The sequence below is a fragment of the Dryobates pubescens genome, chromosome 7, assembly GCF_014839835.1.
Source record: "Dryobates pubescens isolate bDryPub1 chromosome 7, bDryPub1.pri, whole genome shotgun sequence".
Lineage (NCBI taxonomy): Eukaryota > Metazoa > Chordata > Aves > Piciformes > Picidae > Dryobates > Dryobates pubescens.
In genome coordinates this window covers 2,126,424-2,141,797 of record NC_071618.1, presented here as the reverse complement: position 1 = coordinate 2,141,797, position 15,374 = coordinate 2,126,424, and the positions used below count along the sequence as shown (strand labels likewise).

Below are 15,374 nucleotides of genomic sequence, written 5' to 3'. Positions count from 1 at the left end.
TAAGTGTCTTAATTTTCTTTCCTGTAATGTCTTAAGTCTTTTGAAATTTGAAAGTTAAACCCTGGTTTTGTTGTGCATCATTTGATGCTATTTTCAACAAGACCAAATGCAGGGTCCTGCATCTGGGTTAGGGCAGTCCCAGGTACCATACAGGCTGGGCAGTGACTGGCTTGAGAGCAGTCCTGAAGAAAAGGACTTGGGGCTCCTGGTGGGTGAGAAGCTCAATGTGAGCCACCACATCCTGGGCTGCATCAAGAGAAGCACAGCCAGCAGGTCGAGGGAGGTGATTCTCTCCCTCTACTCTGCTCTGGTGAGACCCCACCTGGAGTACTGTGTCCAGTTCTGGAGCCCTTATTACAAGAAAGATATGGATGTGCTGGAATGTGTCCAGAGAAGGGCCACGAGGATGATCAGAGGGCTGCAGCTCCTCTCCTGTGAGGACAGGCTGAGAGAGTTGTGGTTGTTCAGCCTGGAGAAGAGAAGACTCTGAAGAGACCTTATTGTGGCCTTCCATTATCTGAAGGGGACCTACAAGAAAGCTGGTGAGGGTGTCAGATAGTGATGGGAAGAAGGGGAATGGATCCAAGCTAGAGGAGGGGAGATAAGTGCTTCACCATAAGGGTGGTGAGACACTGGAACAGGTTGCCCAGGGAGGTGGTGGAAACTCCATCCCTGGATGGTTTTAAGGCCAGGCTGGATGTGGATCTGGGCAACCTGATCTAGTGTGAGGTGTCCCTGTCCATGGCAGGGGGGTTGGAACTGAATGATCCTTGAGGTCCCTTCCAACCCTTCCAAGTTCTGTGATCTTACTGGCTTTAATTTGGTTGTTTTGAGCACAGCACACTGAAGCCAATGCACTGTTTTCAGTGAGCACAGAAAATTTGCTACCCTTTGTAGCTGGATGAGTTTTTGTGTCTTCTTCTTGCATTTAGAGGAAAGTATTTAGCATTTTCTCATATATATTACTGGTCTCCAAATCCAGATCTCCATTTCAAATAGATGGGTATAATGTCTGGGTGTGTATTTAGCCAACCAGTGCTGCATAGTAACTCATCCCACCATTTAAAAACATACCACATCCAACTTCCTTCTCATGTGACATGAGGACTTTGGAAGTCTCATTGTGTCATTTCTGTTAATCACTTAGGTGATGGACTGGAGAATGCAATTACAAGAACTGCATGTGGTGCCAAGAACTGGCAATGCTTTTGGAGGTTGAGGATAGTTCCTTTTGTATTGGGTTAACGGCAAAGGAACAAAAATACAACAGGTTGGAAACACTGAATATGCAAAGGGAAAATGTAGTATTGTAGAAAACTTCCTAGATATTCTAGTGACATAAGCAAATGTGGAAAAGCCATTCCTTGCTGTCTGCCATCCTTCTCTGAGGGAGGTTGTGTCTCTGCAGGACACAGTTTAGAGGAACTGAATACAAAGCTGCTGCTGAATTGCTATTTGTACGTGCCATAAACCAACTCTGAACTGGCATTTGGATAACTGTTTCATGCATAGCCTGGTTCTGTCTGATGAGGGGGTGGGTAGCAAGAGCAGGTTCAGCTTCCAAACTGGGGGCAGTATGGGAGCAGTAATTGCTCCAGACCACCAAAATGAATTTGCCTGTATTTACACCAAGTGCTGATTTACAGTGGGATAGCACTGCAATCTTTCTTGGACATAGTGGTATGTATGCAAGATATAAGAAGTGATTTTTCCACTCTTCTTATGGCTGGGACTAGTAGTAAGCATCATGTCTAGTTTGGAATGTCACACTTAAGGAAGAGATGAGGTAACTGGAGTTGCTTTAGAAAATGAAGAAATCGTTAAAGGATGGGCAGTCACAGTGATACTTCTTCTGTATGTCAAGCATTAGCATCAGAAATGCCTGTGGCAAATTACTCCCCATGTTCTGAGAAACAGGATTACTTTCCAGCAAGAAAGTTTAAGATTGTGGTGGTTGACTTGTTTGTTTGGGGTGGTTTTCTTTCTTGTAAGAATACTAAATGAAAACAGTGGAAGAGGCTAGCTGGGGAAATTGTTGCATCTTGGTGGTGGGAGATTTTGAAGAACAGGTTAGGCAGACACCTCTTATAGCATAGGTGTATTCATCCAGCCTCAGAGCAGGGCTGGAACAGTAATTTCTTAAGGTGCCCTCAGGTCTTCCCACTTCAATTCTGTGGTTATATACATATATATGAGGCAAAACTGGAGACACAAAGATCTCAGTATGCTTTTGATCTTCTAATCTAGTTTGCCTTTTGCATTTTGAGCTTCTCTAAATCACAGCATAAAATAGGAGAAGAATTGTTATCATTATGTTCTGTATTCCAATTTTATGGCTTCAGATATGAAAAGTCTCTCAGGCTACAGAAGTGAACAGCGATGCTAATTCTCTTTCCCCACTTTTTTCTTTGCAGGTCGCTTGGTTGGTGCCCTGGATGCTGTGCTAGACTCTAACGCACGTGTGGCTCCATTCAGAATTTTACTCCAAGTGCCAGGCTCTCAGGTTTACTCTGCCATTGCATGTGGTGAGTTATTGAACGGATCAGAAGTTTACTGGGCCATAGCTATTGGTGAGTCAGACAAAAAAACCCAAACTGATTCTGAGCATGGTCAGTGTCTGCATGTCCAAGAAGCTCAAGGTAACCCCAGCTAGTAGTGTGTGTGTGTGTAAAACTATTGCCTATAGGTTATTTAACAACCACATTAACTTCTGGTTCAGATCCCAGACAGGAACTGTGAAAAAGTGTTGAGTAGGAACATTAAGTTTCTATAGAAAGCTTGTTCACCTGAGAGCATTTTGCATTAATTTTATGTCTCTTGCAAAGTAGTGTTGTCCTCTTCATGCGTACATCCTCTCTTACAGTGGTAATAGTTCCTTACAGCAAGAAGCTACTTAGCCTGGGCTTTCCCTTCGTTTTCTGCTTGCTTACTGTGATATGTCTTACTGCACTTGGTTATAATGAAATACAACTGGATCGTTTGGAAGATGCTGCATGGTTTAGGAGGGAAAGTTGTGGGGGAGGAATATATAATTGCCTGGTCTGCTGTGCACTGGTCTCTTTTGCAGTGTTTCTGCAACTTCTGAAGGTTGAGCTCATCTTCAGGAAAATTATATTGATGTGAATTGCAGCAGCCTTGCCTTGACACAGTATCACAGTATAACTAAGGTTGGAAGAGACCCCAAGGATCATCAAGTCCAACCTGTCCCAACAGACCTCACAACTAGACCATGGCACCAAGTGCCACGTCCAGTCTCCCCTTGAACACCTCCAGGGACGGTGACTCCACCACCTCCCTGGGCAGCACATTCCAATGACGAATGACTGACTCAGTGAAGAACTTTTTCCTCACCTCGAGTCTAAACCTCCCCTGGCACAGCTTGAGACTGTGTCCCCTTGTTCTGGTGCTGGTTGCCTGGGAGAAGAGACCAACCCCTTCCTGTCTACAACCACCTTTCAGGTAGTTGTAGAGGGCAATGAGGTCACCCCTGAGCCTTCTCTTCTCCAGGCTAAACAATCCCAGCTCCCTCAGCCTCTCCTCATAGGGCTTGTGCTCAAGGCCTCTCCCCAGCCTTGTTGCCCTTCTCTGGACACGCTCAAGTGTCTCAATGTCCTTCTTTAACTGAGGGGCCCAGAACTGGACACAGTACTCAAGGTGTGGCCTAACCAATGCAGAGTACAGGGGCACAATGACCTCCCTGCTCCTGCTGGCCACACTATTCCTAATACAGGCCAGGATGCCATTGGCCCTCTTGGCCACCTGGGCACACTGCTGGCTCATGTTTAGGCGGGTGTCAATCAGCACCCCCAGGTCCCTCTCTGTTTGGCAGCTCTCCAGCCACTCTGACCCCAGCCTGTAGCTCTGCATGGGGTTGCTGTGGCCAAAGTGCAGCACCTGGCACTTGGACTTATTAAATGCCATCCCATTGGACTCTGCCCATCTGTCCAGTCAGTCAAGGTCCCTCTGCAGAGCCTTTCCACCCTCTAACTGACCAACATCTGTTCCCAACTTGGTGTCATCTGCAAACTTGCTGATGACTGACTCAACCCCCTCATCCAGATCATCAATGAAGATGTTGAAGAGGATGGGGCCCAGCACTGATCCCTGGGGGACACCACTGGTGACTGGCCCCAGCTGGCTGTGGCACCATTCACCACCACTCTCTGGGCTCAGCCTCCAGCCAGTTCCTAACCCAGCACAGAGTGTTGCTGTCCAAGCCACGAGCTGACAGCTTAGCCAGCAGTTTACTGTGGGGGACGGTGTCAAAGGCCTTGCTGAAGTCCAGGTAGACCACATCCACAGGCCTCCCCACGTCCACCAGACGGGTCACCTGATCATAGAAGGAGATCAGGTTGGAGAGGCAGGACCTGCCCTTCCTGAATCCATGCTGGCTGGACCTGAGCCCTTGGCCATCCTTCAGGTATGCAGTTATTGCTGCCAGGATAATCTGCTCCATCACTTTCCCTGGCACTGAGGTCAGGCTGCCAGGCCTGGAGTTTCCAGGTTCCTCCATCTGACCCTTCTTGTGGATGGGGACCACACTGGCCAGTTTCAGTCAGCTGGGACCTCTCCAGTGAGCCAGGACACAGTAAAGGCCATCTGAATGTGCTTGCTCCATTCATCCTACTCTTGCTTGGCCAGTCTGCAGAGCTATTCTCATCCCTTCTGCTCCAGTCTATAAAATTCTAGCACTGAAATTACAGCAGATTGTCATTTGGGAATGGCTCAAGGCTGCTCCAGTGGAGGTTTTGACTGGACATTAGCAAGCATTTCTTTAATTCCAGGGTCAAACCCTGGAGTAAGCTTCCTAGAGAGGTGGTTGATAGTGCAAGCCAGTCAGTGTGGTATTTGTACAGTGCCCTCAATAACACAGTTGAACAGTTGGTCAGCCATAAAGTAGTGAGGCAGTTGGATTAGATGGTTGTTGTAGGGCCCTTCCAACTGAAAATCATTCATTGTGTTCTGTTCTGTTCCATTCCGTTCCGTTCCGTTCCATCTTGTCCCATCCCGTCCAAACTTGTATAAAATCTATTTGTACTATTTTTGTTGTGGCTAGGTTTTCTTTGCTTTATAATCCTGCACCCCTCCTTTTTATATTTAAATAACTCCTTCTCATGGAGGAATTTAAGAGCTTCATGCAGTTACTGCCCTCTGACAAAGCCAGGTAGCTTTCACTGGAAAAATAAGCTAAGTGTTGCTATTGTGGGCTTTTGATCATTTGAATATATGTAATATTCTCTTCTGCATCTGATCCTTACTCTTACTGCCCACAGGTTTGATATTTTATTTGATGTTAAAGGAACCACAAATCAAAATCTTGGCTGGTTGGAATGGTTTAAGATGTTGCTGAGATAAACTTATGTGATTGATGTTTTCTAAAAGTCTCTTTGGCTCTTGTGAAAAGATGTTCAGCCCTGAAAAAATGAGACTTATTGTAACAGAGCAGAAAGCAGAGGGCTCTGTTTTGTATGCTGTGTGTGCAGGACACATGCAGTTGCCAGAGCTTTACAGAAGTGAAGAGCCATGGAAGCAGAAGTTGTTTCTGAATAATATCACTGCTGTGAAACCCTGATGTGAGTGTTCAGGAGAAAGCTGGTGATGGCAGTAGAGTCAGAAAAAAAGCATCAGTTGACCCTTTTCTGGGAGAGCTGGAGGACTCTCCTTGTGCAGAAACAACTGCTGCTGCTCACCCAGCTCTGCCCTGTTCGAATGAGGTGCTTCATGCAAGCACGTTAAGAGTTTTCTTACTGGTTTTGGGAGGAGCAGTGAGTCAACTTAAGGTTCCTGCTGTATAGCAAGGACAAGGACCAGCTCCAGGAGTTCCTGCTGGTTTCTCGGTGTAACTTTATTACACCGGAAAGCTCCAATAGCCATCGTCTCATTAGGTAGCAAACTAAAATGAATTTTCCCCCACTATATTTGACAGTCCTTTGTTCCAGGAGCTGTAGGTGTTAATGATGATACATGGGTAAGGGTCAGATCTTTGATAAGGACTTTTGCAAATCTCTGAGGGCTGCTAGGAAGTCTGGTCCGTGTCCAGCATGGCTCTTCTGGCAGAGGTGTTTTAATCCATGTGGTTAATTGTGTTATAGCAGTAGAAGAAAAAGCACCAAACGGCAAACCTTAACCCTAGTGTAAAGCCACTGAAAATTTTCCTTGCAGAAGGCTTGTGGACAAGACAGAAATCAAAGTACCAGTCAAGTGAAGTAACTTTTGGGAGAGGGAGAGCAAAGGGATTAGTGAGAAGTGAGTTTAAAGAAGACATTAGAAGGAGTGAGGCTGTTAGTTAGATGAAGTACTCCTTTGGCACAGGCACGTGAAGAAGGTGGGTGAGGCATGGAATAAAATGCTGTGCAGGGGATTGACACAGGAAAAGAAATAAGGAAGAGACTGGCAATGCTGGTCAAATCACAGGACAACTGAAACCAGCTCAGTATGAAATGACTGTATTTCTGGTGTTCTTAAGCATTGATGTAATTTGTTTCTCTGAAGGACATTTAAGTATCTTTTCTTCAGTGATTTTTCTTTTTTTTTATGTAACCTTGATTAATGATATTTATGAAGTTCCATCACAAGACCTTCCTGTCTAGGAAATTAAAGCTTGTGAAGTTTTCCTGCCAGTTGGCATTCTACATGGAAAACAGAGCAGAGGAAAGTGGAAAATTCTTAGCTAAATTTATCATTTTTTGTTGTGAGGCAACATAACAAAGATGCATCTCTAATGTAGAAACAACTCAAATACTGAGATAATTGATCTTCTGTTTGAGATTAGTGTTACCATTATGTTCATCTACGATTTGTATGTCTCTTACATTCAATTACTTCTCTCCTTTTTTCTGCTAGCAAGGCACTAGGAAGAGCAACTTTTGCTGCCTTTACTTTTTTTCCTGTAATGTTTCATTGCTGACCTGTAAGATCTGTAGAGGCCTGATTTTCCCCTGATTGCCCTGTATGTTGCTCATCTTGCACTGACCTTTTTGTCATTGTGCATGTAGCAACAATTCAGTTTCAAGCAGAAAGATCGAAGCAAGCAGATGTGACCAAAACACTGTTTCTGGAGTTAGTGTGAATGCATTACATTTAAGACATCAGCAGAAAAAACCTCAAATAACTGCAGAAATGTGCTCTTTCAGGTGTTGCTGAACCAAAAAACTGATTTATTTTTAGGTATTTTAATTATTATAGAGAGCTTTTCAAATTAGAGGCAGATTATGACCATGTATATTCTTCTCATAGGGTATGTATGTGGGGAGTTTGTATACATGTGAATACCAGGAGAGGGAGAAAGGAAGATCAGGGACTTCTGGGGACAGGATGTAAATCAAAGGTTCCATTGGCCACTTGAGGAAGGTCATATCAAAATAAGTTGCAGTCTAGCAGCTCAGGATGAAATTTTGCTGGTTTTTTTCTTCCTTGACATTTAATGCATCGTCTGTTGGCTGACAGCATTTGAGAAGATAAATCTAAAGGCACTAAAACCAATTCTCTAAAACAATGAGGTTTTGGTTTTTTTCTAACTACAGTGCTGTGAATGAAACCTTCTTGACCTGTTTGCTTCCAACAGTTTTGAGGCTGAACGTTCAGTTTCTCATAACACATTTATGAAGTGGTGCATTTTAGTTATTTTATCTTCCTTTCACTTTAATTTTGTAGGATGAGTTTCAATACACTACTTTTTGGCTTTTCCAGGTGCCACTGCAGAGGAGATAAACCAGCACTGGGAATGGCTGGAACAAAACTTGCTCCACACATTATCTGTGTTTGACAATAAAGAAGATATTGTTAGTTTTGTCAAAGGGAAAGTGAAGGTAAGAAAACTGCCTTTCTTTCACTCCTGCCTGCTTGATTATATGTCATTTATTAGAAAAAATGTCACAAAGTTGTCATTTGGTTTTGTCCACCTAAACATTAGATATTGGCTTTCTGTGTGGCACTTGCACCTGATGTGGCCAGCATCTGTGCATCTTTACTCATTTCCTTGGGAAAATCTCAAAACTGAAGTATCTCATTTAATCTTTATTACAGTATCACAGTATAACTAAGGTTGGAAGAGACCCCAAGGATCAGCAAGTCCAACCTGTCCCAACAGACCTCACAACTAGACCATGGCACCAAGTGCCACGTCCAATCTCCCCTTGAACACCTCCAGGGACGGCGACTCCACCACCTCCCTGGGCAGCACATCCCAATGACGAATGACTCGCTCAGTGAAGAACTTTTTCCTCACCTCGAGTCTAAACCTCCCCTGGCACAGCTTGAGACTGTGTCCCCTTGTTCTGGTGCTGGTTGCCTGGGAGAAGAGACCAACCCCTTCCTGTCTACAACCCCCTTTCAGGTAGTTGTAGAGGGCAATGAGGTCACCCCTGATCCTTCTCTTCTCCAGGCTAAACAACCCCAGCTCCCTCAGCCTCTCCTCATAGGGCTGTGCTCAAGGCCTCTCCCCAGCCTTGTTGCCCTTCTCTGGACACGTTCAAGTGTTTCGATGTCCTTCTTAAACTGAGGGGCCCAGAACTGGACACAGTACTCAAGGTGTGGCCTAACCAATGCAGAGTACAGGGGCACAATGACCTCCTCCACCAATGACTTTTCAGTTTCACTGTTCTTTTGCCTGTGGGGTGCAGCTGAGCTTTTTTTAGCATCTGTTGTCAGTTCCTCCACCTCTTCAAAACATTAAATACCTTCCCTTCCTATATCTTTGCATTGCCTCCTTACTACGTTTCTTCTCCTGTCTCCTGTGTTTTACCTGGCTTTATTCCCCTAAGTTTCTCCTGTCCATTTCTGCACTCCTGTACCTGTTGGTGGGTCTCAGAGGTGTCATCAAGTACAGCAACAGTGCCTAAATCTGCTGGCAACGCTCTTGTGTAGATGATGATGCACTGCCTGCAGCACAGGGACTGAGGACAAGGCCCTAGTGCAATCCTGCATCATAAGGATCTGGGATAGAAACTGCTTGTGGCTTTGCAGGATGTGGGAGTTGTGGCCAGGCAGTGCAACGAAACTGCTGGCTGGCCACAGCTTTGCAAAAATTAGCATCATTTTAGGAGGCTAAGGAATTCTAAAAGCAAAATAATTTGGTAGCTGAAAACCAGATTTTTAATACTGATGGCACAGGTGGTAAAGCTTGGGAAGCCCGATGTCCTGAGCTTTGCTTCCAGTAAAACAGACACTCCTGGAGGAGCTTGGCAAATGGCTGCTGGGTGTGCAGGTCTGCTGGTGACTACCTGAGATCCTGCTGCAAGCTTTTCCTTGCTAAGAGTTTTAGTGAGGTGCTCTTTCCTCCCATGCCCCTCTTTTGATTTGTGAAATTTGTAGGAACGTAATTTTTTTGTGTGGATTTCAAACCTGCTGTGATCCCAGTGGGCTCTGAAGTTGGGGAAGAAGAGAGGCAAAAGATCACTATGTAAATCTTATTTTTAATCCTGCTTTCTTAAAAAAAACCACATTTTTGTCTAAATACACTGAAAAACTGAAATAGAATTAAACTCTCTTGATGACACCATGACAGCCTTCAGGATAGCTCCATGTTTTGTACCATTGCCTCTGCTCTAGATTACTGGCATATTAAGACTGCTTGTTAACTGCAAATTACACCAGGTGTTGTAATGCACAGGTTATTTGTCTGAATGGTGCAATGCATACTTAACTACTTTGTTGTGATACCTCTATTGAAAGTCTCAACAATTATATTTATGTAGATGTTGTTGAAACTATGTTTTTAATGGTTCCAAGCATGTTATAAGCTCTCATTGCATTGCCTCTTCATAGAAAAATAGTATACACAACTGTTCCTCTACCTGGAGTCCCTTAGGGGTCAGTGCTGGAACCAGTACTGTTCAATGTATTTGTCAGCAGCCTGGATGAGGGCACAGAGTGCACTGTCAGCCAGTTTGCTGATGACACCTCCTCACGCTATGCTGCCTTTCAGTGAGAGCTGGACAGGCTGGAGGGTTGAGCAGAGAGAAATTTAATGAAATTCGACAAGAACAAGTGTAGAGTCTTGCATCTGGGAAAGAACAACCCCAGGTATCAGTATAGGTTGGGGACTGACCTGTTGGAGAGCAGTGTAGGGAAATGGGACCTGGGGGTCCTGGTGGATAGAAGATGGCCACGAGCCAGCAATGTGATCTTGTGGCCAACAAGGCCAATGCCATTCTGGGTTGTATTAGGAGTGTGGTCAGTAGGTCAAGAGAGGTTCTCCTCCTCATCTACTCAGGTTGGACTTGATGATCTTTGAGGTCTCTTCCAACCTTAGTGATACTGTGATACTGTGATATTCTGCCCTGGTGAGGCCACATCTGGAATGTTGTGTCCAGTTCTGGGCCTGTCACTTGAAGAAGACCTGGGAACTGCTTGAAAGACTCCAGGGCAAAGCCACAAAGATGATTAAGGGAGTGGAACATCTCCCTTATGAAGAAAGGCTGAGAGGGCTGGGTCACTTTAGCTTGGAGAAGTAGAGAGTGAGGGTGACCTCATTCTTATTTATCAATATGTAAAGGATGAGTGTCAGGAGGACAGAGCCAGGCTCTTCTCAGAGATACCCAATGACAGGACAAGGGAGAATGGATGCAAGCTGGAGCATAGAAGGTTCCATGTGAGCATAAGGAAAAACTTTTTCACTGTGAGGATGACAGAACACTGAAAGAGGCTGCCCAGAGAGGTTGTGGAGTCTCCTTCTCTGAGACGTTCAGAACCCTGCTGGACTGTGTTCCTGTGTGACCTACTCTAGGTGATCCTGCTCTGGCAGGGGGTTGGACAAGATAATCATTCATGGTACCTTCCAACCCTTAACATTCTGTGATAACTTTGCTCTGTATACATGAAATAACAGCAGTCATAAGCCCTAATGAAACTGTAAATAAGGGATTCTGCCAGAGTAATTGAAAGAATTACAGTAAAAAAAAGCCTGAAGTGTCTTGATTTGGAAACGTTCAAAGTGTATCGCACCTCGAGTCCTGTGTCCAGTTCTGGGCCCCTCAGTTTAGGAAGGAGGTTGACTTGCTGGAACAAGTCCAGAGAAGAGCAACAAAGTTGGTGAGGGGTTTGGAACACAAGCCCTACGAGGAGAGGTTGAGGGAGCTGGGGTTGCTTAGCCTGGAGAGGAGGAGACTCAGGGGTGACCTTATTACTCTCTACAACTACCTGAAGGGAGGTTATAGACAGACGGATGTTGGTCTCTTCTCCCAGGCGGCCAGTACCAGAACAAGAGGACACAGTCTCAGGCTGTGCCAGGGGAGGTTCAGGCTAGATGTTAGGAAAAAGTTCTATACAGAGAGAGTGATTGCCCATTGGAATGGGCTGCCTGGGGAGGTGGTGGAGTCACCATCACTGGAGGTTTTCAGGAGAAGACTTGATGGGGTGCTTGGTGCCGTGGGTTAGTTGTTTGGGCGGTGTTGGATTGGTTGATGGGTTGGACGCGATGATCTTGAAGGTCTCTTCCAACCTGGTTTATTCTATGTATTCTATCAGAGATACAAACACCATAGAAATGTCTCAGTTTGTGAAAACTGGCAATCAAATCTCTTTTGTATGAAAAGGTTGCATTTTCAAAATCTGTGTGGGTCACTTGTAGTAGCTTGCTTGGGTGTGGATGCCACAGCTTTCTCCTGATAGATTGATCTCCTTATGGACTTAGGCACTGATTGCAGAGGAAACGAGCAGCAAGCTTGCTGAGCAGGAGGAAGACCCTGAGAAGTTCCGAGAAGCCCTGGTGAAATTTGAGTCAAGATTTAATTTTCCTGAAGGGGAGAAGTTGATCACCTATTATTCCTGCTGCTGTTGGAAAGGAAAGGTTCCTCGGCAAGGCTGGCTTTATCTAAGCATCAATCATCTCTGTTTCTACTCCTTCTTCCTTGGCAAAGAACGTAAGTGTGGATGCGCAAGAAATCTAATGCTGGGGAGACATATAAATATATTTAAAAGCAAGAATAGTTAGAATTTTTATGGAAAGCCTTGTTTGCCTCTGAAGTTTAGTTTCTGAGGTTTTTTGTTCAGCTGAAAGATCCTGTTTAATCTAGTTTTCACTTCAGCATTTATGTTTATATTTTAGCACGAATCCAGTAATAAGAGCACGGAGACACAGCTGCAGTCTGTTGTTTTCTCTTGCCATGGTGAAGTGGCCTTAAAATATAACAGACCTCCTCCAGATTCTGAAATAGAGACTTCTAGTGCTGAAAATTGGGAGTGAGGATGGGTCCCTCCCACAGGCAGGGAAGCAGAGTCATCATGGGTGCTAGGCAGCAGGGGAAGGGCTGGTGGGCTGAAGTCTGCCTGCCTGCCTGAAGATAGCTCAGGAAACATAACGGAGCTGTGCCCTGGAGAACCAGTTGAAAATTCAGAGGTTTTAAGGGAGGACCCCAGCAATTCAGGGATTTCTTCCACTGAGTTGCAGTTGCAGGAATGTTACAAGAAGCGTGCCCTGAGGGTTTTAAACCTTCAGACTGTTCAGAGAGTTCTGAGACTTTGTGATGTCATGTCATGTGGTTATGAAAAGCCTGTCAGAACAGAAGGTAAAAATTAATGTAGCAGACATTAGATGGTGACAATGAATATAGCCATTTAATCTCAATAGCATTGCTCTTAGTAAGATTGTGCATGAACTGGTAACAGTTTTAAGTCCTGTTTATCCCTATGGAACTTCAGCAAGGACAGTAATACAAACCTATACTGCTAAAAATAAAGCAAGAATTGTCAGTTGGAACAACTGGGAGAACTTTACCATTTAGTGTCTGGATTCAGTATTGGGATGGCTCATCAAATAAAACTTGACTTTTAAAAATTAAGTGCATTCATGTCCAGAGATCCCTTCCAAACTCTACCATTCTGTGATTCTATGATTAATATAAAGATAAAATACATAGTGATTGGTAATTTCTAAAGCTTAAAACATATCAAGACACGCTTAGAGGTTCTTTTATTCTCCTTGTATTATTTCAGGGTAATTATTTTGTCGTATCTGCAAAATGTGGCAGAGTTAGATTTAAAATGCTGTTAAGTTTGTTACTGATTATAAAAACAAAAGTTGAGCAGCATAGAATGGAGTGTCTTGATACATAGTAGATATTTTAGTTCTTGTTTAATCTCTTTGTTCACTGTTTAGTATTAACTGATATCCTTCGTCAGTCTTTTCTTCTTGCTATCATTACAGGCTTGCTCTCATTGAGTCTTGAGGAATCCAGTCTGCCAGAGCACACAAAGTAAAAATAATATAATGGAAACACAGTATCACACTGTATTATTTAAGAAGAAATTGCTTTTCTTCTCTTTTAATAATAATCCATTTTGAAAATACAAAGCCCCCACAAACAACTACATGTTTTGCCACTTTTCATTTTGGCCATGGAAAATATACTGTTCAGTCACTGTTGCAATCAGTTACATTGCCTTTGTATTCCCATGTATTTGAATAAAGATGTGAAATAAAGCCCCATAATTTTAGCTTTAGTTAAACAAAATTCCCTAGGTCAGTGGGAAGCATTCTATATTAAGATACTTCCCACTTCCTTGGTTCTGATACAACAGATAGCTTCTCTTTCAAAGCTAGCATTTTGTCACATTTATGAAATGCTTGTATTATACTGAGTAATCCACATCTACTACAGTTCTGGTTGTTACTGTTTGAGAAGCCAGAGCTGATTTATATGTAGTGAAGGTGAATCACTGGGTTTTGTTTTGTTTTGGTAGCAATCACAAATTAAATCTGGTTTTGAAAATATTGCTAAAATACCGCATTTTTTTGCATTCTTCAATATAGCACAGGGGGAAAAGAACAACATATGAGTTGCAATAAAAATAGTTGCTAAAGGTGTTTTAATTTGATAAAAATCCCTCCCTGAAGTGTCTCTATAGGCAAAGTGTTAAGTCTTCTGCTTCTGGCAAGTCTGTCCCTTTTCCCTTTGTTGAAATGACCTGGAATACCACATTGAAACCTGTTTTCAGCTTCTCATAGAATTAACTTAGGGCTTACGTGAGCATAAACTCTGTGGAACACTTTTTCCAGGACAAGTCCCCTTTTACCTAAACCTTGAGGTATTTGCAGAATTTCAGAGGCTTAGAACATCAGACTTCTTGAAAGGGCATGCCAATATTTCTTCACATTTTTAAATTAAACCTATGTTTTTCTAAAGCTTTGAAGACCTTATTCCTTCCATCAGTAGGTTTGGGCCCATTACAATCTGCTGTGCAGTTTGTACAACCAGCACAGCAGAGCTGATGTGTGAACAATGGTGCTATTGCTCCAGTGCTGTTTAATCTTTCTTCCCTTGGCTGCCCCTGTGTAGATGATTTTATGACTGGTCGCAACAGTTTGTGCATGTTGATGCAGCTGTGCTTTATTTGAGTAGGAAAAAATAATCTGCAGATAATCTTGACATCTGTGGTTCATATAGTACAGAGAGCTTGCTGGGGATAGCTGCTTAGGTAATTAATGATCATGGTTAAGTGTCATATATCTATGACAGTGTTTGTTATTACTGCCTTTTTATTGCTTTATTGGCATCAGGAGACAAACCAGGCATGTTACAGGGTGTAGTCTTAATGTTATTGGCACAGAGTGTCCTGGGAAGCTACCAGCAGATATTAAGAAGAAATGTAATCTCTTTAAAAGTCCTTTTCAGCCTAATTTCTACCCAGAGATTTGTATGAGAGAAGCAAGTAACATCCTGCAGTGGTTGTCTAAAATAAGTTGATTCTGTTTGCCATTTGTATTTACATGATTCAGCGGTGTTGAAGTGTAGAGAACAGTGTCATATACTTTTTATTTTCTGTAAGCAAGTCTGACTACCCTTAATGTCAAGGTCAAGATTTGCCTGTGCACCTTTTCAGTAAAAAGTAACAAAAATTGGAAGATCCCAGTGCTTAGGCAGCTTTGGGGTTGTTTTTGTTTTCCCCACCCTATTTATAGTAGTAATTAAGCTTTATAAAAATGCCAACATGCAGAACTTCCTTTTGTAGGGGAGTTAGCTTTATTTTTAAAGTACTGTGCATGTAATTGGATTTCCAGCCCCCTACCGTTTTATTTCTGGGAGCTTACAAAGCCTTTCCCCGTTATCTTTATAGTCTTTAAAGTAACTGTTTCTTCTGGTAGTAATGAAGCATACTGTAAGAAATTACTTGTAAAGGAGTTGGGAGCACAGCTTGTTGCAGGTGTTCTGCAAAGGAAGAACTCCCCAGTTCAGCACCTCTTAGGAAAATTGGTAAAATTTTGAGAGAGTAGTTCTAAAGAAGACAGACGTTTGGAGTGTGGGAGAATGAATGTGGAATAAGTAACAATCATTTCAGCTTTTGCTTCCTCTTTCCTCTTTGTTTGTTCTGAATTTGCTTATTTCCCAAATCTGAAAAACGTAAGCAGAGTTTCTAACCAGCTTTTGCTTTTTTTC

At 43.3% G+C, this 15,374-nt stretch overlaps 1 protein-coding gene across 1 annotated transcript in view; it reads left to right on the top strand.

Moving 5' to 3' along the window:
- TBC1D8 (TBC1 domain family member 8) overlaps positions 1-15,374 on the top strand; it is a 56,328-nt gene that overhangs the window by 12,903 nt on the left and 28,051 nt on the right. Inside the window, exons 2-4 of the mRNA XM_054162883.1 lie at positions 2,415-2,570; positions 7,690-7,808; positions 11,633-11,861. Of these exons, the coding sequence (XP_054018858.1) occupies positions 2,415-2,570; positions 7,690-7,808; positions 11,633-11,861 (504 nt within the window). The remainder of the gene's footprint in view (positions 1-2,414; positions 2,571-7,689; positions 7,809-11,632; positions 11,862-15,374) is intronic.